This window comes from Larimichthys crocea, chromosome XI (assembly GCF_000972845.2).
Source record: "Larimichthys crocea isolate SSNF chromosome XI, L_crocea_2.0, whole genome shotgun sequence".
NCBI classification, from domain to species: domain Eukaryota; kingdom Metazoa; phylum Chordata; class Actinopteri; family Sciaenidae; genus Larimichthys; species Larimichthys crocea.
The window spans coordinates 11,948,386-11,970,841 of record NC_040021.1 but is presented as its reverse complement, the minus strand read 5'-3'; the positions used below and the strand labels follow the sequence as shown (position 1 = coordinate 11,970,841).

Here is a 22,456-nt window from a genome sequence, read left to right as displayed (position 1 = left end):
TCCTCGTAGTTTAAGGTCCCCTGGACGCCACACACCACCAGTTTGATCTAGGCTATGATTCAGAATCCTAGAGATTGAAAGGAAAATTGATAAATTGTCATGTATCTTCTCCTTAGATTAACTAGACAACACGTTATATGATTACATGAGCAATTCCAAACTTAATTTATCTGCAACCTCCTGCTGGTGTACACATAATCACATCTCTTTTAACTTAGTTAACCAAGCAACCTCGGGAAGAGAGACAGAAAAATGATGTGACTGGGAAAAAAATCAAATAAATAAAGTTCATTAAAGAGTGATGAATGGACATAAGCTCTTCTGATGTTTGACAATTGGATCATCGAGTGCGCCCTCTAACTATTCTTTCAAAAGCAGACGTAGTACAAGACCAGTTCCAATATGAAGATGGGAGTGTCTTGTAAGACCGTGTATTGTACTAGATTACCTGGTTAAGCTTAACTCTGTCCATTGGTTGATGTAGGGACTATGATCTAAAAGATCTAAAAAGGATCTTTGAGAGAATCTTGATATTTGTAAAACAGATTGAGAGAAGACATGTCAAATGAACTTTTCTTTTCTCTGCCAAAAAAGCTGATGTGCATTAGACACTAATTTGTTATATATTTTCGCAGACAGCTTGCAAAGATTGCTGCTGATCCACCACTGTGGAGAAATGATGCAGTTTTTGAGGAAGTTGGCACTGACAGCAAACCTTGTTGGCTCTATGATATAAACCAGAGACATGGCAGTTTGTTTCTGTGTCTTCGAGTGTGAATGCATGTATTAAGTGTTTATGTCTCTTACTTTCAAGGAGGTTTGGGAACTGAGCCCAAGGAATGCAAACACAGTGTTATTCTCCTTTGACTCAAAGAAGTCTTCATAGTCCTGGAGGGGACAAAACACAAGGATGATGAGTGTTACATAATCTCTACAAGGCTGAAAGATGGTTGTAAACATCCATACCAAATAGTCCTTCCACTGCTGCTTTTCATATAATTCAACGGCCAATAGCATTTACAGAGTAATGTTGGATTACCTTGGCCAGTGAGAGTGACAGCATGCAGAGCAGATAATCTGCCCCATCCATGAAACTGGATTACTACAGGATTACAGAGCAGTGTGCAAAGCAGAGGACATAAACTGGCAAGCACAAACTGATCTGACTCAGTCTCCAGCATAGTTAGCTCCACCTTTGTACTGACTCACATCACAACTATTGGCACCAGCACTAACACCAGCTTCTGCATGAACAATCATCCATGTACTGTATATAAAAACTCCACTTTTCTTATGTGTTCTTGTGTTAGCTCCCTAATGGACTGTTGCTCATAATAAGCAGTAGGGACAAATATCCATCATACACCACAGTAGCGATCCTCATTGAAGATCTGTGGAGGCAGTGGGTTGCCTTTCTCCGGCTGCTTGTCCTTGGGGATGTTACGGTACATCCAGAGCCTCTGCTCCTCCAGCATTGTGATATCCACTTCCTGGAAGCTAATTCGATTGGCCTCTAGGAAACCCACCACAGCCTGCTGGTGCTTCTTCACCTGGAGAGTAAAGGAAATGAGCTCAGGCGAAGAAACATATTTCACAAGAGCACAATCTCATATTGCCTTCATGTATGGGCGTGTGTACACAAAGTACAGCTGGCATGTCTCTGTATACCGTTCCTGTAATAACAAATGGTAAGCCTGATTAGAAGAGCTTAGATTTGGAATGTGAAAGCTGGCATACTTTTCCTATCCTGAAATGAACACAATCATTAGCTATTTATTAGCATTTATATTATTATTATATTCTGAAAAGTCAGGAATTAGGATGTTTCATGTTTCTTTTCCCATAAGTGGTCTATGGGATGGATGTAACAGCTCCCCGGGGTATTGTCCTATGTCCTCTTGGAAGAGCTGTGTGTGAGTGTAACTCTGTGACAGTGTTTGTAAATGCTGAGAGAGAGAGAGAGAGAGAGAGAGAGAGAGAGAGAGAGAGAGAGAGAGAGAGAGAGAGAGATAGAGAGGAGAGAGAGAGAGAAGAAGAAGAGAGAGAGAGAGGAGAGAGAGAGAGAGAGAGAGAGAGAGAGGAGAAGAGGAGAGGATAGTAGAGTTAGAGAGAAAAAAAATCTTAGGGATAATTTTAGAAGACAGAAAACTCCCACGGATGGGAAGGTTATAAACAAATTAGACACAGAGACACACAGTCCACATGTCTCCTCTCTGTCCTGATGTTCAGTTTGAAATGAATAGGAGCAACTGGATCATAATCAAAGCTAATTTTCACAATTAGGTAGAATGCAAAGGGGAAAAAGATTGCTTCAAGGGTTTTATTTTGTGCCTTAGTCATTGACATGTAGCTTGTATTGTATGCCACAGTCTGTGCTTGAGCATTCATTAATATCACAAAAGGGCTGATTATTCAAATCAATTTGGGGGCAAGGCTGTGAGAAGTAATATAAACAGGGCCTTTTATTTTCTAGTTAAATACTATCATTTACACCCTGCACACTGAAACTTTAACTTCTATAAATTGTACCTCTAATGGAGGAGGCAAAAGTAAAAAAATAAATGATAAAACTTTATGGTATTTTCCCTGTGTACTTGTGTGTGTATATGTGCCATTTGTGTCCATTATTTTAATGATGCTAGGGGCAACAATGAAGCTATTGTAAGAGATGTGTGTGTCTCTCAAGGATACTGACTGTCTTTAAAAAGAATAAAAACCTGTATGTTCTGGTCAAAGGTTAAAACTTTATAGTCTATACTGTATTTCACATTGCTGATCACAACACAGTATAAATGATACGACCTTCCTCTGAGCTGAACGGCAGGCAGCATGAGTCTAAATAATGAAAGAGGTGCCCCCAGTGAGGGGGAGTGACAGTGTGTGTCAGGGGAAGATGAGTTCAGATTTGTGTGTGTATGTGTGTGTACATGTAGAGACATACAAGCACTCATTACGGTATATGAGTATGCATGCATTGTTTTAGAGCACTTCCTGAAATGTAGGGATTAACTGGAGGTTAATCCTTTAGTTGTGGACAGAGACAAGGAAAGAGAAAAAATGACACACATTACACATGAGTCACAAATAAAAATTTTTGCAAAATCAGAAAATGAAAAAATACAAACGTGTTCTTTGTTGGAGCTACAATAGGCTGTTAATGATAAAAAGTGTTACGATGTGAAAAAACAAATCGTAGTTTCAAGTCTTCCTTGAAACTCTCATTTGAGATAATTAACAGGGCATTAGGAATTTTATTTTTTTTAAACAGCAGAGAAATGTAAAATCATGTGATTTTAGACTGACTTTGATACATATCCACTGAGGAGTGGGGGATAACCTCATTAGCACTTCATTCATTCTGTGGTGATGATTTCCGCCCCACTAATCTGCTGTTGTTAAGTTGTGAACTGCTCATTTTTATAGGGCTGCTGTAGTGTTTTGATTATTACTTTCCCCTTGAGTCAGTCTTTTTCTACTTATATATATTCCTGCCTCTTTTGCAGACCGTCACCTCCTTACTTCAATATCTTTCACAGTAATATTGTCTTCTTTCATCTCTACCTCACGCTACTCTAGTCTCCTTCACTCTCTCTCTCTCTCTTTGACTTGGACACATCTATTTCACTTTAAATAAGCTGAGGGAACTCAGCCTCACCTTTCCTCTATTCAATCACTTGTAACTCAATTCAAAAAGCATTCAGAGTGAATTACATTCACATGAGCAGCACACTCGCATAACTGACCTAAATGATGGACCTATTCAAGTGTGCATGACCGTGCTTTGTGTGTGTGTGTGTGTGTGTGTGTGTAAGAGAGAGAGAAAGAGTGTGTGTTTTGAATGTATGTGTCATAGGATTAAAAATAACTCCTTTGTAAACGTTCAAAGATTGTGCTGCCCTCTTATAGAGATGAAGCATGAATAAACTAAATATATTACTCATTTGCCCCATTACCTAAGACTTGAAGCATCCACGCGAGAGTGTTGTTTGATGATTTTCTGCTTATACTGAGTATCAGCTGCGCCTTCTCAATGGCATGCGCCCGTTGTTTCCCATGAGGCACTACAGGACTGGGCTGAAACTAACAATTATTTTCATTGTGGATTCATCTATTATGCTTCGCATTAAGTCTCTGGGACAACATACAACATAAAATCTTTTGAGCACTACAGGAGACCAACTATAAGTGGCCATCTAATGAAGTGACATAAATCAACTGTATGTATTTGGAGTAAGCCCTCAGTTGGAACCCGTCCTGAAAATTAGTCAGCAGTTGAACAAGTTAAAAGGGATAAGAGCCCAAAAATAGTCTTGTTCACCTATTAATGATGCACCGTTGGCTTCTCCTCCTGATAATGGTTTCAAAGTAATAAAAGCTTGAGACTAGAACAATGTCTTTTGTTAGATAGTAGTATAGTAGACCTCCTGTCACACAAATCTGCTGGGAATTTGTGCTTTTGAAATCATAGTAAAGTGTCACTGTCATTTTGTCCACCCTGAACATCCTGGAGGAGTGCACATGGATCACCTTATGGCTTGTTTGCACACCAAACACGTACTTTGTTCTATTTATAGGAGAACTTGTTATTTATTAAGCTTCTGCACAATGAAGTTCTGCAGGCCAGGGGTTTTACAACGCAACAAAACATAATAAAAATTCAACATGCATGAGAAATCTAAACTGCAAGTAAAAATGGGCACGGACTAACCTGGCTGTTTGCCTGCCTGCCTGTCTGAATGATGGTGATTACTTTCACTGCTTGTGAGCAGTCTGAAGTCGATGATCAGTCCAGTCACATAATGCAATTAGTCGGATTTACAGACATACAGATTCCCGCATGCTTTTTTAAAAATGAAAAATGAAAATATGAACGCATTTCTTATATGCAACTGTCAACAAGCTTCAAAACACATTTGCAAACACTCACCGCGACAGAGCCAGTTGAAGACGCGATGTAAACCCTGATGACCATTTTAATCCCAAATTTATGTCAGACAGTCGATAAAACAGTTTTGGAAGCAGCGAGTGTCGTTTATCCCCAAACTAACAAGTCTAGACTTTGAACTACAGGCTGTGTTTTAGATGAGAGAAGACACGCGTCTCCAGTATTTGAACTGAAGCATGATAATAAACCAAGCGCGCGTCTCTGCTGACTGTGGCGCTCCACGATCCTCGCTGACTGCACACAGGCACCCAGATCACATCAAACACTGGATATCCGGTCATCATTTTCAAAATAAAAAACAAACAAACAACGTGATTGCTCCAGAGAGAGAGATTATAGACCAAATCTGAAGTCCAAAAAAATATAATTGTAAGTTTTCTGTATGCAAGTAGGTGTTTGTGGTTTCCAAATGCTCTTAATCAATCGTGATAAAATGTTATCAAATCAATTTAAGAAATATTTTCTTTACTAATTATCTGATTTTACTGATTTTCTTTCACATAGGCCGAAATCCCAAACAAATATTTTCAGTGTCAAAACTTAATTGTTTATTTTGATAGAAAAATCCGCTTTACTTCTGGTTGACTCTGGTTATGTCCGGCAGCTTGACGCAGGTAAGTTTATGGGACTGTGGCAGCATTTTTGGGGCAGCATGGTTGTTTTTTCTGTCTAGTTTGTGCGTTTGCCAGTTTTCAGCATATCATTAGGTTTTATGAATTTAGGCATGGCCAGATCAGTTTGTGGCCTTGGTCCAGCTTCAACTGCATGCGCAAAATCTGGCTGTATAGCAATTGACATTGAAAAAAAAAATAAGTGGAGGTAAAGACGTGCTTTCATCTTGTAGATGTGCTTTCATCTCTTTGGTATTACTGCCAATAAAAAGAGCTGTAAAAACAACTTTATACACACATACCTTGTAATATCAACAGAATCCCAATGTACTTTATTGCACAGCAGTGGAAAGAAAGCATATCAGCAGCTGTGCTAGTTTTATTTATTTATTTATTAGTATGCTATAGATGGTCAGATAGCACATATGATTTATGACAGTAATATATTAATATGCTGCTGCTGAAGTGACAGACATTGTAATATCAGCAGAATTCCAATATAATTTATTGCACAGCAGTGGAAAGAGAGCACATCAGCAGCTGTGCTAGTTTTATTTATTTATTAGTATAATAGTAATAATAAAATACTACTAATAATAATAATAATACATTTTATTTCATAGGCGCCTTTCTGTCACCCAAGGACACCTTACAATAAATAAAAGTAGACAGCAAATAACAGAAATGCTAATAGATAGTTAGATAGCAAATATGTTCATGACATAATTCTTAAACACAAGGTCCGTGTGTCTTGTAATATATTAATTTGCTGCTGCTGAAGTGACAGACGTTGTATTTGGATATGAACACACTCCAATAGAAACCTTATAGTGACTGTTAAATATATATCAGGTGACAAGACGACAGTGGTTTATGATATAAACACAAACATGTGGTGTGAGCTCATGTTTCTTACATTCTTCTTTATTGACATAATGATATAAACATATTTATATCACAGGCATCACAACACGCACTACAGCGCCACCCTGGACGGCAGCGGTACTGCAGGCGGTACTGCGGTTGCCATGGTACAGCGTCAGCGGCAGGACTGGAGCAAACCTCAAGGCGTGGACAGAAAAAAAACAACCATCTGAACGCCCCTGGCGGCCAGGACTTCCTCTGAATTGTGCTTTCACCGTGAATAATTACAGGACGGCACATTTTGAAACGATGCGCTTTGCCCCCCCAAAAAAGACCGAAGACTTCTGAATAACGGAGCTAAGTTGGCTAAAGTTCATGCTAGCCTGCTGCTAGCAGTCGAAGCTATGTGGCTAACATTAGCCTGACGGAGTCTAGCGCCAAACAAGACGCCGTTAAATGTTATAAAGTTGGAAATATAAGACAAAGACAAAGCCAGCAAGAGTTAAAAAAAGGAGTAAACGAGGAAGACGGGACAGGTTGGTGCCAACAGACACACAACACATCCCACCTGTTGATGGTAGCTTTGTGTTGCTATGCTAACAGAATAAGGCTATCATTAATAACCGTTAGCTGTCACAGGTTTAATGTCAGCAGGCTGTTTAAAACCTCTTCTCTCTTTATTTACGTCTATTTGTCCATGAATAATACTGAGTGACGGGGCCAACTTTGGCTTCAGGTGCTAGCTACATTTGCTTCTCCTAACAATGCACCTGTCAGTAACAGACGGTCCGTTTTAATCCAATCTGTCCGGGTCACAGAGAGAGGGGGGGCCGCCGGAGCTGCTATGTTATACCGCTGTAGTAAGCCCCTGTTGTATATCTGCTTTCACTAAGGGAGCTTGTGACCTGATTGCATAGGTTTTTCTTCAGAAATGTGGAGCCTCCGGATACATAAGCACGATGAAGCAGAAGATGTGATGACAACAGAGGTGATGTAACCGATGTGGTGAGTACTGTACATCACATTTTTCCTCTAGACCGGATTTGGTATGATGTTTGTTAAGTCTAATTAGAAATAGTCAGGTCAACACAGGTGTTTCAAATGATACTAATTAAGGTCCAGTTCCATTTATCGCTGCAGAGCCTTTAGGACCTTAATTAATATCATTGATAACACCTGTGTTTACCTGCTATTTCATGTCAAAATGGCTGCTGTGGAAAAAGGTCTTTTGATTATAACTTCTTTAAAAATAGGTCACATAAGAATAGATCAGAATCAGAAGTACTTTATTAATCCCCGCAGGGAAATTGTTTTTGTTACCGCAGCTCCCAAACAGTAAGTGATAGCAAGAAGACAATAGTAAGAAAACAAAACTTTAACAATATACCCTATACAATATCCTATTTTAAACAATATATACACATGTATAAATAACCGTTAAATAGAGCCAGTAACAGTAAAATAAAAACAGTAACAGTGGGATATGTATTATGTAAATCTAAACCATATAGAGAATTTAGTCTTTGAAATAAATAACAGTTAAATAGAGCCAGTAACAGTAGATTAAAAACCAAGTAACAGTGATCTGTGCAATATGTATATCAAAACCTTATAGAGAATTTAGTGAGGAGTTGTACAGGCTGAAAGAAAGACTTCTTGTGCCGCTCTGTGGAGCATCTTGGTACCAGCAGTCTCTGACTGAAGGTGCTCCTGAGTCTGTCCAGCACCTCATGGAGTCGGTGGGAGTCACTGTCCAAGATAGCCCGCACCTTAGACAGCATCCTCCTTTCCAACACCACGAGTCCATCTGTACCCCCACAACATCACTGACCCTTAGCTCTGACAGTGTATGACTCAATAAACCAGTGTCTGTGTTCTTTCATATGAGGGAACATGTTACCCAACAGACAACAACGAAGGTCTGCGGTTCAGAGGAATAATATATATCAGGCATTGGATGCTAGGGTTGCACATCTGTCCGTGATAAACGATTCAATACGCATCTAGATACACAGGTTACGATCTGATTCAAAAACGATATACTTTTGTTACAGACCGTTTCGATACGAATCGATACAGTGTAAGAACGGTACGATTTTGATTTGATTCTACGGTTAATATTTATTGTAACACCTGTGTTTACCTGCTATTTCATGTCGAAATGGCTGCAAAAAAGGTCTATTCATATATTTAAAAAATGTATTTTCTGTTATTGAAAATAATGCCACTGAAATGGTTGCTAGTGTATTTTTCTTGCTATTGATTTTAGAGGAGGAAAAACATTACACTTAACAACTGAAACACTTCCCTCCAAAACAGGATTGTATTCAGGTGTGGGACCTCTCTTGTCCTGTCCGACCTACAATTATGCTCTTCTCTGTTGACGGTGATGCTGCTGTGTGTACTTGTGTTGCCATAGACACCTCCGCATCAAGTGATTCTATTATTGTTTGGGCTGATGAAAGGGCCAGATGACTGCACGACCTTTACATGTCATTAACACACACATTGCAGACCGCACTGGCTCCTCAGTATTAGTCTTGAATTTTATGGGGTTTTTTCTTCGATATATGCAAGGTTGTTTGAACTTTTACAAACCATGTGTAATGACAATAAATTGAATCTCATCTCATCTCATCATCTCTCATCATTTGCCTCATAGATAAAAAAAGAAAAATACATACCCGTTAGGCTTGCAACGTAAAATACCTATATTATAATAAATACATATACAGTTACTTCAAACTAATGTCAGAATATTTCTATATTTCATACAGTATATGGGGAAAAAGTCCAGGAAAAATTAAGATATATATATATATATATATGTCTATGTTCAACAGAATAAATCAAGTGTAAACAACTGAACACTTTATATTTATTAATTTTTTCTCCTTTTTTCTGTATTCTTTGAAGATATGTGTACATATGCATCTTATTGCAGTCATTAACAATAACCTGGCTGTTAAGAAGGCACCAGGGCAGACGAGGGCAGACTAGTAGCAGCAGTGGTGTGGAATAGTGATATCATACATCATTAGCCTCATGGAAAATTCCACCTCATGTGTGTTGTCGCTTAGTGACCAAGACACACAATACGGAAAACCGGAGAGAAACCGGACGGTCTAGTTCCTTTTTACCGTTTTGGATGAAAATGAAGTATTTTTATCTGCACAATACAAAATGTCAAGGTCAACCTTTTTATCTACGTCTGTAAAATCAGGTATGGTACATCCTCTATAGGTAAGCCTCTGTTATTGTTAAATTGTAACTCAGAGAAAATGTAATGTGATGTGCAAAGTCTGATATGTTTCTTTCTTTCTACTTTCTATGTTTAAATTCAACACAGTGTTTCTTCTTAAAGTGACAACATGGAATCTGAAAAGATAACTGACCTATATGAAGACAATCGGGATGCCGATAGCAGCCGCCAGTCACTCGGGAGTACAAGGAAAGATTCATCTTTCCAAAAACACAAAAAGAACTTCAGGGACAATATCCAGGATAAGGAAGAAAAAGAGAGCTGTGACGACAGCAGATCGAAAACCCGAACGTGGCGTTCAGATCCAGATCGGGACCTGATATCAGATGGAGAGGGACGGAGAAGTAGTAGGTCATTTTATTCTGAGGATTATGAGAATGGGTCTCCTTCAGAGCGCTCGCTCTCATCGTACTCCCAGTCCCGGACTCCATCCCCTACCCCTCAAAGAGTGGTGCGGGCAAAGAAGAATTCTAGCAGCCCCCTCTACAAGACAGGTATGTAAAGAAAGGAAATCACCAAGTATGGATTGATGAATAAATGAAACATAACCCTGACTGATTAAATGTGCTGTACTGTCCAGGTGATGGCAGTGTAAAGCAGAACGTGACTTCTGCAGGACAAAAACATTTTTCTGAACATTTTTTACTCTGAACGTTTACCCAAAACTCTCACACTACTATACACAGCATTGTTTTTCATTGGTTCCACTTGAATGTTATAGCCAATTAAAAAAAAAAAAGAAAAGAAAAAAAGTTTTAAAGTTTTTTTTTATCTGTCTGTTTCAATAATTGCCTATAAGTGTTTATTATCATCACCTTTAAATTACTTCTACATTGTGTGTCTTTCTGTATGTTTCAGCTGCTGTGGGGCGCAGGGGTTTGTCTCGCCCACAGCGTCCAGCCGGCTACCCCCTGATCCAGCAGCCTCGCAGGGGGGTGCGATCACAAAGCAAGGAGTCCACACCCCCTAAAGAACTGGACCTGGTCACCAAGAGGATGCTGTCAGCCCGCCTGCTAAAAATCAATGAATTGCGTAACGCACTTGCTGAGCTGCAACAGCGCACTGATGAGCTGCAGAAGGAGAACCGAATTCTCAGACAGGTAGATCTAACTCTCTAGTTCAGTTAAATATATAAGGCCAGGAAATGAAGGAAGACTTGACTTAATATCAGATTTTAGTGGCCACTTCTGATTTGTTATAGTACAAAAGAAGTCTGACATAATCTTTTTTCTTTTACCTTTGGCATCCTACAATGAGAATCTGTTCTTTTCGCCGCTGCAGCTTCAGGTGCGTCAAGAGAAAGCTCTCCACCGCTACGATGACACAGAAAGCGAGATTTCCCAGCTACTGTCCCGCCACACCAACGAGACCAAAGTGCTGCGTGAGCGGCTCAGGCGTACCCAAGAGCGGGAACGGGCAGCCGAGCGGCGGTTGAAGGACAGTGAGGAGCAGCTGCGAAGGAGTCAGTCGACCATCGCACGGCTAAAGAAGCTGGTCAACAAGAGAGAGTTAGGAGCTAGGGACGAGCTAAGCCGCAGGCTAGAGGAAGAGAAGGTACAGGCCCAAGAAGCAGAACGAAAGATTAAGGTATATTTATTTTTAGATTTAATTTATTTCTCTATTGATAAAACTGAGCTTTGCAGATGTAGTTAATGGATTTGACTCTTTTTGAATGGTGTCTTCTTACATGCTTTTACTACAGCTAGATAAACAATCACCTGCAGGTAATAAGTACCACACATACTCCAGATTTGTGCCAAATTTGTACTGACATCTGTGTGTGTTTTGAAGGAGCTGGAGCGCAGCATGGAGCTGAGCAATGGCAGTTACCAGAGGCAGCTGGCTGCAGAGAGGAAGAAGACCATCAGTGCACAGGAGGAGATCAGGACTCTGCAGGAGGAGCTGGAGCGACTGACCAATAAACTCAAGGTCCATCTACATAAAAATATACTTCACTGAGACAAACTTTATCTTTCTATGTATTCAGTGTATAACATATTCATTTCTTATCAGGAGAAGGAGAGAGAACTAGATGCCAAGAACATCTATGCCAACCGCATGATGAAACCCTCACAAAGAAAAGACACAGACAGTGGCACAAAGCGGAAAGGTAAGGCCTAACAATTGATGACTGTTGTGCATTTGTAAGCTATGTTTACTTCCATTAAGTTCTCTTTATTGGTGGTGAAACTAGCGCTCTGTATCAAGAGATGATTTGAAATAGGAATAAATATATAATCTGTTTTTGTTTCAACGTAGTCCCGAGCAGGAGCAGCAGCAAGGCAGTGCCAACTAAAGACGGGATGTCTAGTCTGGATTTCCCCACGCCTCCCCCTGCCATCAGTGATGCCAACGAGTATAGTGAACAGGCACCTGATGAATACCTGTCACTCAAGGTACAGAGAAGTGACTCCACTTCACTTTATCCCAACAACCACACTTCATCTTCTGTCACTGCTATTTGTCTTGTTGTTCACCTCATGTGCCTCTTTCTCAATCAATTTACGTCAACAGGAGCTCGACAGAGTGGAGGGACAGGCAGTGACTGAAGATAGCCAGCTAAAGATGAGAGACAAAGAACAAGAAAGGGACAAGGAGAAGGAGGTGGTGAAGGAGAAAGAGGAGAAACAGCATCTCAACCAGGAGCTAAATGTCCTTGAGGAGAAGGCAAAAGGACTAAGAGATGGTAAGAGTGTGTACAAAGTCATCAGAGAAAATTAATAAAAAGGCACAAGAAGGCAACAGTAATTCCTTTATCTTGTGTCCACAGGTTGGGAGAAAGATAAAGAGGAAGAAGAGAGAAAAAGGACGAGTTCCCCGTTAAACCAGGAGGAAGAGAGCAACAGGAAATCCAGCCATGTCCGGGAAGAGGTGAAGAGATGGAACCAGGATGCTCTGGCCAATCAGCAAGCAGCAGAGGAAGCACGTCGCAAAAAAGAACAGCTGCTGGCAAAGATGCGCGAAATAGACAATCAGAACCAGGGAGTCCACGACACCACGTCTGCTGAATCTAATCCTTCTGAGTCCAGTAAGAGAACCAGTAACCACTCTTCTCCTCGTCCTCCTGAGCAGAGGAACCACAGCTCCTCGATTTTCAACCTCACAGAATCGGAGGAGTCGGGAGGTTTGCGAGCCGGTGCCGGGAGCAGGGAAGGTGGAAGGAGGAGAGCAGGTATTGAGGGTGGAGCTGTTACAACAGGTGTAGGAAGGAGAGCACTACGGCCCCAAATCTCCAGTGACAACTTGGCATTCGGAAGCTACGCGCCTTCCTTTGGAATGTCAGCTTCCCGAAGTTCTTCAGGCTTCCCTCCACCTCCACCCATGGAGGACAGGGACTCCGCATTAGAAGCAATAGGTGTTTTTAGTCTCAGGGGGGTGGAGACAGAGAAAGAGAAGCAGGCAGAAGGAGGAGTGGGGAAGGAAAGCAAGTCTATCCTCATGCAGCAGCTGTTCGGCGCCCTGGCAACACCTGCAGGTGACGGTGTGAGCACCTCCAATAAAATGGAGGTCCTCAACAGTCCTCCACCTATCAATGGAGTACGGTCAAGAAGGCAGGGACTGCTCAGCTTCAGCTCAGAGTCTTCCACTCCTCCAGCATCTTCCCTGAACACTGTACATGTCGCAGATAGCAGACCTGCCATACGTGCCATCCCATCATTTGATGATGACATAGAGGAACTTACTTTATGAAATTATTGTGATCTGAGGTCGTTAGTCTCACAGGAGGTGAGATAAATCCCAAAATATAACATCAAGTGATGAACATTGTCAATAATTCAAGTTGGAACACTATTCATTTCAATAAATCGTTATCAACAGAAGCAAAGAAAGGATTTGCTAAACACTACATGACTACATAAATGATAGATCATTTAAGTTGTGTTCATGTCTTTAAGGTTTCATCCTGTAGATAAGTTCATGTGCATCAAGCATTCAAGTGTGTGTGTGTGTGTAGGAGATCAGGGTGACAGTTAGTTGTCACAGTGTAGCTGAAAGTGGTAATATAGGATTTTTGTCCCTTTATTCTGTTTTAAAGTAAGTGTTGTTCAGACTGGCTTTTTCCTGGCTGCACTTGTTAAACTTGAAAAGGTTCCTCGGGTTGCATTCCAGTTTATCTGAGCTAAAAGAGGCACAGCAGAGCCACAGCACACAGAAACCAGCCCTGAGAACTATTTGTCAAATATTTTTAATATTAATGTGGAGTTGCCGTTATTGTTGGCTTTGTGATCCTACAGTTCTTCGAGTATCTATATTCAGACAAAGTTTGTTCCACAAAAAATTGAGCATATTCATTTTTGAGTTATGCTATAAGAGTGAAGCACTACACAATACGACAATCACAGTATGTTTAGACGACTTGCTGAATGTCTGATGACTATATATACATTAACTTTCTGTGACCACTTATCCTCATCACAGTCACGCTAACAGCTGACTTTGGGCAACACCCTGAACAAGTCCCCACTCTCACATAATAATAATTTCGCAATTTAGAATCAATGATTAAGTGCATGTCTTTGAATTGTGTGAGAGAAGCCACACAAACACAGGGAGAGCATACAAACTCACCACAGAAAGCCTGGAGCTGAGGTTCGAATGAGGAACTTTTTTGCTGTGAGGCGACAGTGCTAACTATAAAACTTTATAAAAATGGCAATCATCTGCAGGTTTATAAGGTCACAGAAACATGTTGATACCCTGTAATCACATTATGCTAAATAAATCATAAGCTCACTGAATGCATAGCTTATGTTGTATTATAACAAGTTGTTGACTCACCTGTCTTGGAGATTTTGGGTGGAGCGTTACTGGAAACTTGTTCCTCCGAGACAGTAAGTTACAGTATTTCCTGGTATGTTCATGTTTATTTTCCCCTGCAGCGACATGACTAAAGACAATCAGCACTAAAACAAACACCAGAGTCTGTAAAAGCTACGACTTATGTCGAAGTGAAGACAAAGTGATGTGTTTTGGTCTTCTAGCCTTACATACCATGATGAAAATCACTATAGATCTCATAATGTGGCACAAAGCTGTTACTGATCTGCACTAGGAAGCAGTAAACTTGATGTGTATATATATTTTTTTCCAGATATGTGCATTTTTAAAGAGCTCTTTGTATTTATTCAGGCAGAATTTATTATAGTAACTTTATAAGGGAAGAAATGTGTAACCAATGAAAAGTTTGTGGTTAACCAGTCTGTGTTCATGTTTTGAATTTTTCCACGTTTTGTACTTCTTGTCCAAGTCTGTGTCGTATTTTGTTGAATAAAAAAATAAATGATAGTAAGAATGAAGCTGTTGTTTAGTTATTAGTCTGTGTCGCGCCCCACAATTAATATTCATGCGGCGGGAAGTCTGATAGGGATTCCTGGGGCGTCTCCAAGCAACCAGAACCTGACGCAGCCGTCCCCGCCCCTCCTCCGGTAGCTCTGTGCTCAAAAACAAGTGGACCGCGCAGCTGTTAGGGAGGATAGCATCAGAGGGAGCGGGCTTGTGGTGGTCTCCCACTGATGGCTGCTTGGATTCAGGCTGACTACAAGTTGGACTGCAGCTGGTGATCAGGTAAACGAGCCGCACGCACTTTGAGTGACAGTGTTTGAGGTGATGCTGCTGCTGGCTCACCTTGCAGCACGACATCAGAAAAAAAAGAAAATGAGAGGAGGCTTAAATGCATGTCTGCTCACGTGTATCACTCGGTTTATCGTGCAAATGTTAAAGTGAAATGTTAGATTGAATGTGCAGAGATCGTGCCAGTCTATTTCCTGAAGAAACCACGAAATACACGTTGATGTCTTCATGCTGAGGCTCCATGACTGCAATGAAGGAAAAAAGTATTAAATTAGTAAACTTGACCACAACTTTATCTGTAAAACAATGTAAAGGAAATATATAGATCTAGTAATAATAATGTTTTGTGTTGATGTTATGTGATTAAGGAGAGAAACGTCTAGTCCACTACAATTTATCAGTCTACATTTATTTAATAGTTTTAGTAAATATTTCTTTTGCACATCAATAATAATAATCATACCGAATATCATTAAGAAAAAAAATTATGATGTACTATTATGGATAAAGATTGGACTTTAGTAATACTTCTCTGCAGTATGTATTGTAAAAAATAAACCTAACCTTTACCAGTTGCAGCATTAAAGTGATTGACATATGAATACATGCAGATATTTGAGTATTTTAATAGACATTATTCTGAAATGGGCCGTTCTGCATGATGAGTACTTTTACTTTTTGTACTTTATATTTCACTGATACAACTTTTGTATTTCAATTAAGTAACTTCTTTAACGCAGGACTTGTAACAGAGTACTTCTGCACTGTGGTGTTACTACTTTTAAGTAATAAAAATATCTGAGAACTTCTTCCACCACTATAGTTTACTGTGTGTGTGTGTATGTGTGAGTGTATGTGTGAGTGTGCGTGTTGTGCAGGACTACAACCCGCCCCACAGAGCCATGCAGGCATCTAAAATTTCACTTGTATTGTAGTAATAAGTTCGGTTTAATTTCAGGTATAGTGTGATTTGATTGAAGACAGGAATCATGTGTGATGGTCACATAGATGCTGTTATCTTATCCTCTCACAGAAATGTTTAAATTCATCCTTATTTACAACTGTTGATACTGATATTCACTATGTTTTTTATTTATTTATTAGTTTAGGCTGTTAATGTGGCATATTCTGATTCGCGTTAAGTTTTTGTTGGCACAACAAAGAAATCCAATAGGCCACAGTAATAGGGTGTTTACCTTTATGAATAGCTTTTGTGTCAGGCTCCTCATCTCTTTGAGCCTACTTGTGATCCCGGTGATGATTTCTATGGATAATAATGCTCATATTCTCATGTAGTGCACTGTGTAGCCACACATAATGAACTCCTCCTTGGAAATCTAACACCTTTGAATGGAAATGACTCAGAGGTGTGTTATGTTATAGACTAGCGAGATACACACTAAAGTCTGATTAGTTACTCTGCAGTAATATTTGCATGCCGGCATGTTCCAGATAGGAGAGCCAGACTTCATAAGCCAAGACCAGGTTTTGGCATCTCGTAGTCCCACACCACAAAATAAATTTTATTGGTGTGGCACCACTTGCAGCTGGATGTTTCTGAGCAATCAGATTCTGCTGCCTTGAAACCAGAGGAATCTATGGTAATGTTTACTGTACTTTTTACTTTGGGGCGCCAGCTGGGAGATTTGAATGATGCGGATAGATATGTTATGTGATGTGTTTGTATTTGCCTCAGGCTGCATTTAAGATTCAGGATGTAAATTTTGGCTTGCCTAAAGAGAAACATTTCCTGTTGGTCTATTCAGAAGTGGCTCACCAAAAGTACCTCTTAAATCATCAACAAGCCAACAAGAGGCTGTTGTTTTAAAAACCCTTTATTTATTTATAATAGGGATCACAGCTTATTATATCATTTGTGTACATTTCTGCCCATATTTTTTAAACTTCCTGGCTCTGCAGTTCCTATTCACAAACACACCTTACTTACTGTACATCCACGGTCTTTACAAACTCTTTAAAAAATGCATGTGGTATGGATTTTCATCCTCCCGCACTGGTCTCCTTTAACAATGTGGCCTCCAGAGACACACTGATTCCTTTAGAGAATAAGGACAGGATCCATTCCCAGCCATTCACAAGTCACAGTGAGAGGTCTATTTTACCTTGCAAAACAGCCAAGCCTATCATTAGATACAATGACTTCACTGCTGGTCTGCTGTGCCCATTATGGAATAAGTGAGCACTAACCACTTATTGAGCGCTTGAAGAACTTTGTAAGAGGAGACTGGGCAAAAGAAAGTCTGCTTTTGCTGCCGCTGTTATGAGTGTGTGTTTGCCATATTATTTAAGAGGTTTAGTTTGTGACTTTATTTTCTGAGTTAGTCTTTCCTGCGAGCCTCCACCGTTTCTAAACTGGGTGAATTAAACAAAAATACTGAAATTTGGATGGATTGACAGTAATCTCTTGAATCTTCCTCTACAGTTTTGGCACCACTGTGATATTTATGTGGTTTTACGTTAAATATCTTGGTAACTATTGGATAAATAGTGTGAAATTGTGTGCAGACATTTCGTAGCCTAGAGGATGTTAGCACTCAGCTCAAAGCGGAGACAAAATGCACATTGTTGAATTGTTGTTTTTTTTTTTTGTTAAAAAAAAGAAAAAAGAAAAAGATATCTAATAAAGAGGACTTAAATGTGCCCATAAAGTGATGAGGGTGACCAGGATCTGTTAAAGTACTTTGTGAATCATTTATTGTGGTCACATATGCTTTTAGCTGCAAACAGAAGGGTTGTTGTAAAAGAGCAACACTATCAGCCATTGTGCCCCTCTGCCAGCCGTCTGTCACTTCAGGTTGGTTAAGGCGATATGCCCCGAGGACAGGAGGTGGAAATTTGCTGATTCATTTACAGTCCCTGTGTTGTTGCTATGGGAACAGTTTGTTCCTGTTAAAGGAAAATCCTGGAGGTGTGTTCCCTCAGTGTGCTGATCTCTTATTATGTGATATGTGAGGAGCCAAATGCTCAGTCTAAATCAGTTTACTGGGTGAAGTGGGGAGAAAACTTTATGATACACTCATCACTCAGTCTTTCTGATATACATCCTGTTATACACGTGAGCCTATCGTGCCACAGTGCCACAGTTGAGGTGTAGCCTTTTTGTCAGATGTCAAGTTCGTTTTGTCTCTTGTCATTTGGATATGGTGACCCGTGGCCATGTTTAACAACTTGCATCCTCTCGTCTCTACAGCTTTGAAAGATTATCTGCTCCAATGGATCCAGTAAAAATCCTTTGAAGATCGACTTTCTGACAAAGAGCAGAGAAAGTGGATGCAGGAAGGAAACATCCCCAATGATTACAGTCATTTCTAGCAACAAAAGAGGCCACCAATGAAGAGCCGATATCTGCTTTTATTTTGATACATTTTTTTAGGAAGCTTTTTGTGTTTAGCAGATCAATGATGGACACACCCTCAGCTCCTCAGTTTAAGGTGGACAGGAATTGTGTCCTGGAGGAAGAAGAATGTGGGGAAGATGTGGATTTGCCTACAGATGACCATCTTACGAGCTTGAAGGCCTTGACGGAGAAATTAAGACTGGAGACCAGGAGACCTTCTTACCTGGAGTGGAAAGCTCGGCTCGAGACGGAAAGTTTCAGAGAGCCAGGAGCTGATAAAAGCCCCATGCAAGTGGACCCCGAAGCGAATGTCGTCACACCCAAAGAGACTGTGGGGAACTCTGATGTGATTCAGTGCAAGCTGCCATCAGGTGTACTGAAGGGATTTGGGAACATCGATGAAGCTCTCAGTTGGCTGAGGAGAGAACTGGTGAGACCTGGCTTAAATTCTTTACAATGTACAAATGTATCATGTATCTTTAAATATGGAGCAGTTTTCTATCAGTCTGGCCTCTCTAAAGTGGAAGGCCCTATTGCAAAGATCTTATTAAAGTACCTAACTCTCCATACTTGAAATTTAAAACTGAAGAGCTTTATAATTTTACAGTTTAAGGCCAGAATAGATCTAATTAGAATCACACAATGGACACAATGTCCAATTACTTGCCAGAAGAATCCCGTTCTCATTTGTCAGTGAGTTTGATTGAAACTTTGTTACACACAAGTGTAATCGTTTTTACTCTGCTCAATTACTTTGCACATTCACCCACGGTTGACCTGGACTGAGCACACAAAGAGGCGCTGTCAGGGGCAGAATTATACTGACAAACAAGTGAGATGTTCTTTGTATGTAGACAGTGAACATGAAAGAGATAAAAATTGAGAGAGCTTATGACGAGAAACTTGTTTGCGGATACCCCGCTGTGAGTTTTCTTTTTAGAATTTGGGACACACGACTGAATGCACGGCCCTCCCGTTAATCTGGATAATATGAACTACATGTAAATTGTTGCTGGAATCATAGTTAGAAGTAAAACTGGTCGGCATAGCTAAAAATATGTTTAAAGGAATAGTTTGTTTAGGAAATACACTTGTTTCCTTGCCAAAGGTTAGTTAATTAACTGATTAATCAATAAATCCGCAGGCTGTTTGAGCTGCTTTCTGTCTCTCTCCATCCAGACAGACATGCGCTTGCAGGACCAGCAACTGGCGAGGCAGCTCATGCGGCTCCGCAACGACATCCACAAGCTGAAAATCGAGCAGATGTGCCACCTGCATCGCAGGATGCTCAACGACGCCACCTTTGGCCTCGAGGAGCGGGACGAGTTGTCGGACCTGCTGTGCGAATGTCCGGTCACGCCTGGGCTCGGCCTCTCTGCTCCTCTGAGGCTCATCGGTGTCACCAAGATGAACATTAACTCTCGCCGTTTCTCGCTCTGCTAGTGGCAGTGATAGTCTTTGTGCTGTCTTTGCTCCAGTGCATCATTCCAGCCATGGCCATATGTTAGATAGTGGTGAAATCCTTTGTGCATTTAGGGCTTGACCACAATGATGTGAGGATAAACCTAGATGAAAACCTTGTTTTACAATCCCTATAATCAAAGAGAGACATTTAGGTAATGTATATTATTTAGAAGAAGATTATAGTACAGTAAAGTGTTTTTGCCACTAAACTATACATGGCAGCTATATACAGTCTCTCTCTCTCACTCTTAAAACTGCAGCAGATTTCAGACCTTTAGGCCATTTTGATGTACAGTTTTTAAACTAAAGCACTCTCAAGCTGTTTCCTGGGACTTTCGTGGTTTCTCTCTTCAAGCAGAGTTTGAATGGGGTTTTTATAAACCGGGTTCGGGAATAAGGGCCACGCCTCGTACTCGTTCAATTTCCGTTCTCCACGTACTTAAGCACTCCCTCTTCCTTCCACTCCTTCTTTGGCGCCGCTGTCACATCCCACCCCCCCATACCCTCTTTCTCGCTTTGTCTCCCCTTTTCTCATCTCCATTCCCACACAGGAACCAGGGGCTCTAATCCTAGAGTCGCAGAGAGACGGTTCCCCCACTCAGAGTCTCCATCCCCACAGGTTCCTTCCAGGATTCCTCCGGTCAACCTCAGGACCACTCTGCCGATGGTCCCGCCTCATCCCTCCTTCCCTTCATCCCTCATCCCCCTCGCCCTTCCTCCCCTCACCCCTTCCTCCCTCCCTTCATCCCTCGCCCTAACATCCCTCATCCTCCGACCCCCATCCCTCCATCCCTCGAACCCTCTAACCCTCTCTTTCCCTAAACCCTCCCACAGCATACCACCCATGCTTCCCGAACGTCACTTGTAATAAACATGTTCAAACTCCATCTGTATGGGCGTGGTCCTTGTTAGTGAAATATTTTAATATATTTTTACTGCATACAGACCTCTGTATAATGCCAGACTGTAGTGGCGAGTGAGTGACAGTCAAGATTTGTATTTTTTGTTCCACATCCTGGATCTTAATCTAAATGTTTTGTGCTTTTTAAAAAGATGCCTTAATATTGATACAAACTGTACACTATACCTAATGCATATTTGAGTCAGTGCACAGTAGCATATGATGAAGATGATTTATTCTTTCCAACGATCGTCAAGTCTGCTGGTTTTCAAGTTCTTTGCTGATGTTTGCGTCTTGGTTTGAGCTTTGCCTCGTCTAATTGCTCTAATTGTGATCTGAAAGTAACCATTTGAGAGGACACTGTCCGTTTGAAACGAAAACATGGTTTGGTTTCATGGGTAAACATGAAATTATAGCTCATCTAGATCTCTGTGTGTACCAAATGATTTCATTATGTGGATCTTGTTGTGTCGACGGTCATGATAAAACCTTTCCTTACTCATTTTCTTTTGGGTTGTGGAGGTTTTGCGTTTGCAATGCGAGTGAAGTATAGTCTCAATAAAAGAGTTTCAGGGTTTAATGGCCCTCGAGTCTGAACATAATCACGTCACACCACATCTAATTTGTTTGCCACAAATAGAGCAGATTACCTGAAATGATACGTTTAACATCTGCGTCTACTACTGCTCAGACTGTTCCAACATTATATGATTAGCTTGTTGTACCAACACAATACTTGGTCTCAGCTTGCAAAGTGCCCTGAACAGGGAGGCACAGTGCCACCTGGCTTGTGTTACTAAGCATATAATCAACTGAAACATACTTTAAAACTTGTTTGGTAAAAAAGAAAAAATACATTAATGGGTTCATTTTTAGTGCTTGGTATGTTTTTGCAAATGTACTGGAAATAAAAAATCCATCAAGACGTTGGATGTGTTGCTTTTTCAAACGTTCATTTGCTGCCATCACGACAAAATCTGAAGCATATTCTCTTACATTTTTCTGAACTGCAGTTTTAGGATTCCTTTTGGCATGTAGTACATGTACAGATGTGGAAAGTAATATTATGACCTATTGTCAAGACACTTATTTGCTTTTTTGGTGAGTCTTTTTGAGAGTCAGAGTGATACCACTCTCATAATTGTATGTTAATTATAAAGCTACAGCCAGGAGAGGAATATGAGAGTGGTATGGTATCTTCCAGGAGTTGGAATTATTCCTTTAAGCTTTGGAAAATTGCATGAAATGTTTGTTTTTTTGTCGCTTCCTTTCTTCAAATAAGCCTCTCTGTCATTTTTGTCCTCATGCTTTTGTTCTGCAGATTGCTGTCATCTCTGCATGCTGCACAGAACTTGTTGGAAACAGTTGGAAAACAACCCGGGCCTCCACAGTTTTGTGTATGTGTGAGGACATGAGCACGAGGGTCATGGAGGTTTTTTTGCATGTGAGACACTCGCTTGCTGATCCCTGTGTCCTCTCC

The 22,456-nt window shown here is 40.6% G+C and overlaps 3 protein-coding genes across 8 annotated transcripts; 2 read left to right on the top strand and 1 right to left on the bottom strand.

Moving 5' to 3' along the window:
• On the bottom strand, nucleotides 1-5,194 carry sh3bgrl2 (SH3 domain binding glutamate-rich protein like 2). The gene is made up of 4 exons (XM_010739327.3): nucleotides 4,928-5,194; nucleotides 1,365-1,550; nucleotides 808-888; nucleotides 1-67 (listed from the first exon to the last, which is right to left on the bottom strand). The coding sequence occupies exons 1-4, from the start codon at nucleotides 4,970-4,972 to the stop codon at nucleotides 53-55; spliced, it is 327 nt and encodes a 108-aa protein (XP_010737629.1). The 5' UTR covers nucleotides 4,973-5,194; the 3' UTR covers nucleotides 1-52.
• Nucleotides 5,195-6,543: 1,349 nt separating this feature from the next.
• Nucleotides 6,544-14,951, top strand: lca5 (lebercilin LCA5). Of its 6 annotated transcripts, none has more exons than XM_027284124.1 (10): nucleotides 6,544-6,956; nucleotides 7,350-7,425; nucleotides 9,785-10,176; nucleotides 10,541-10,782; nucleotides 10,964-11,236; nucleotides 11,474-11,611; nucleotides 11,696-11,792; nucleotides 11,942-12,078; nucleotides 12,197-12,368; nucleotides 12,453-14,951. In XM_027284124.1, the coding sequence occupies exons 2-10, from the start codon at nucleotides 7,421-7,423 to the stop codon at nucleotides 13,370-13,372; spliced, it is 2,376 nt and encodes a 791-aa protein (XP_027139925.1). In that variant the 5' UTR covers nucleotides 6,544-6,956; nucleotides 7,350-7,420; the 3' UTR covers nucleotides 13,373-14,951. The 6 variants fall into 6 exon arrangements, with proteins under 6 accessions (XP_027139925.1, XP_027139920.1, XP_027139921.1 ...); XM_027284119.1 differs by having other exon boundaries at nucleotides 10,964-11,269; XM_027284120.1 differs by having other exon boundaries at nucleotides 7,338-7,425; nucleotides 10,964-11,269.
• A 106-nt stretch (nucleotides 14,952-15,057) lies between these two features.
• On the top strand, nucleotides 15,058-21,906 carry fam167ab (family with sequence similarity 167 member Ab). Its single transcript, XM_019260706.2, has 3 exons — nucleotides 15,058-15,247; nucleotides 18,465-19,041; nucleotides 19,791-21,906. The coding sequence occupies exons 2-3, from the start codon at nucleotides 18,673-18,675 to the stop codon at nucleotides 20,052-20,054; spliced, it is 633 nt and encodes a 210-aa protein (XP_019116251.1). The 5' UTR covers nucleotides 15,058-15,247; nucleotides 18,465-18,672; the 3' UTR covers nucleotides 20,055-21,906.
• The last annotated feature ends 550 nt before the right edge of the window (nucleotides 21,907-22,456 follow it).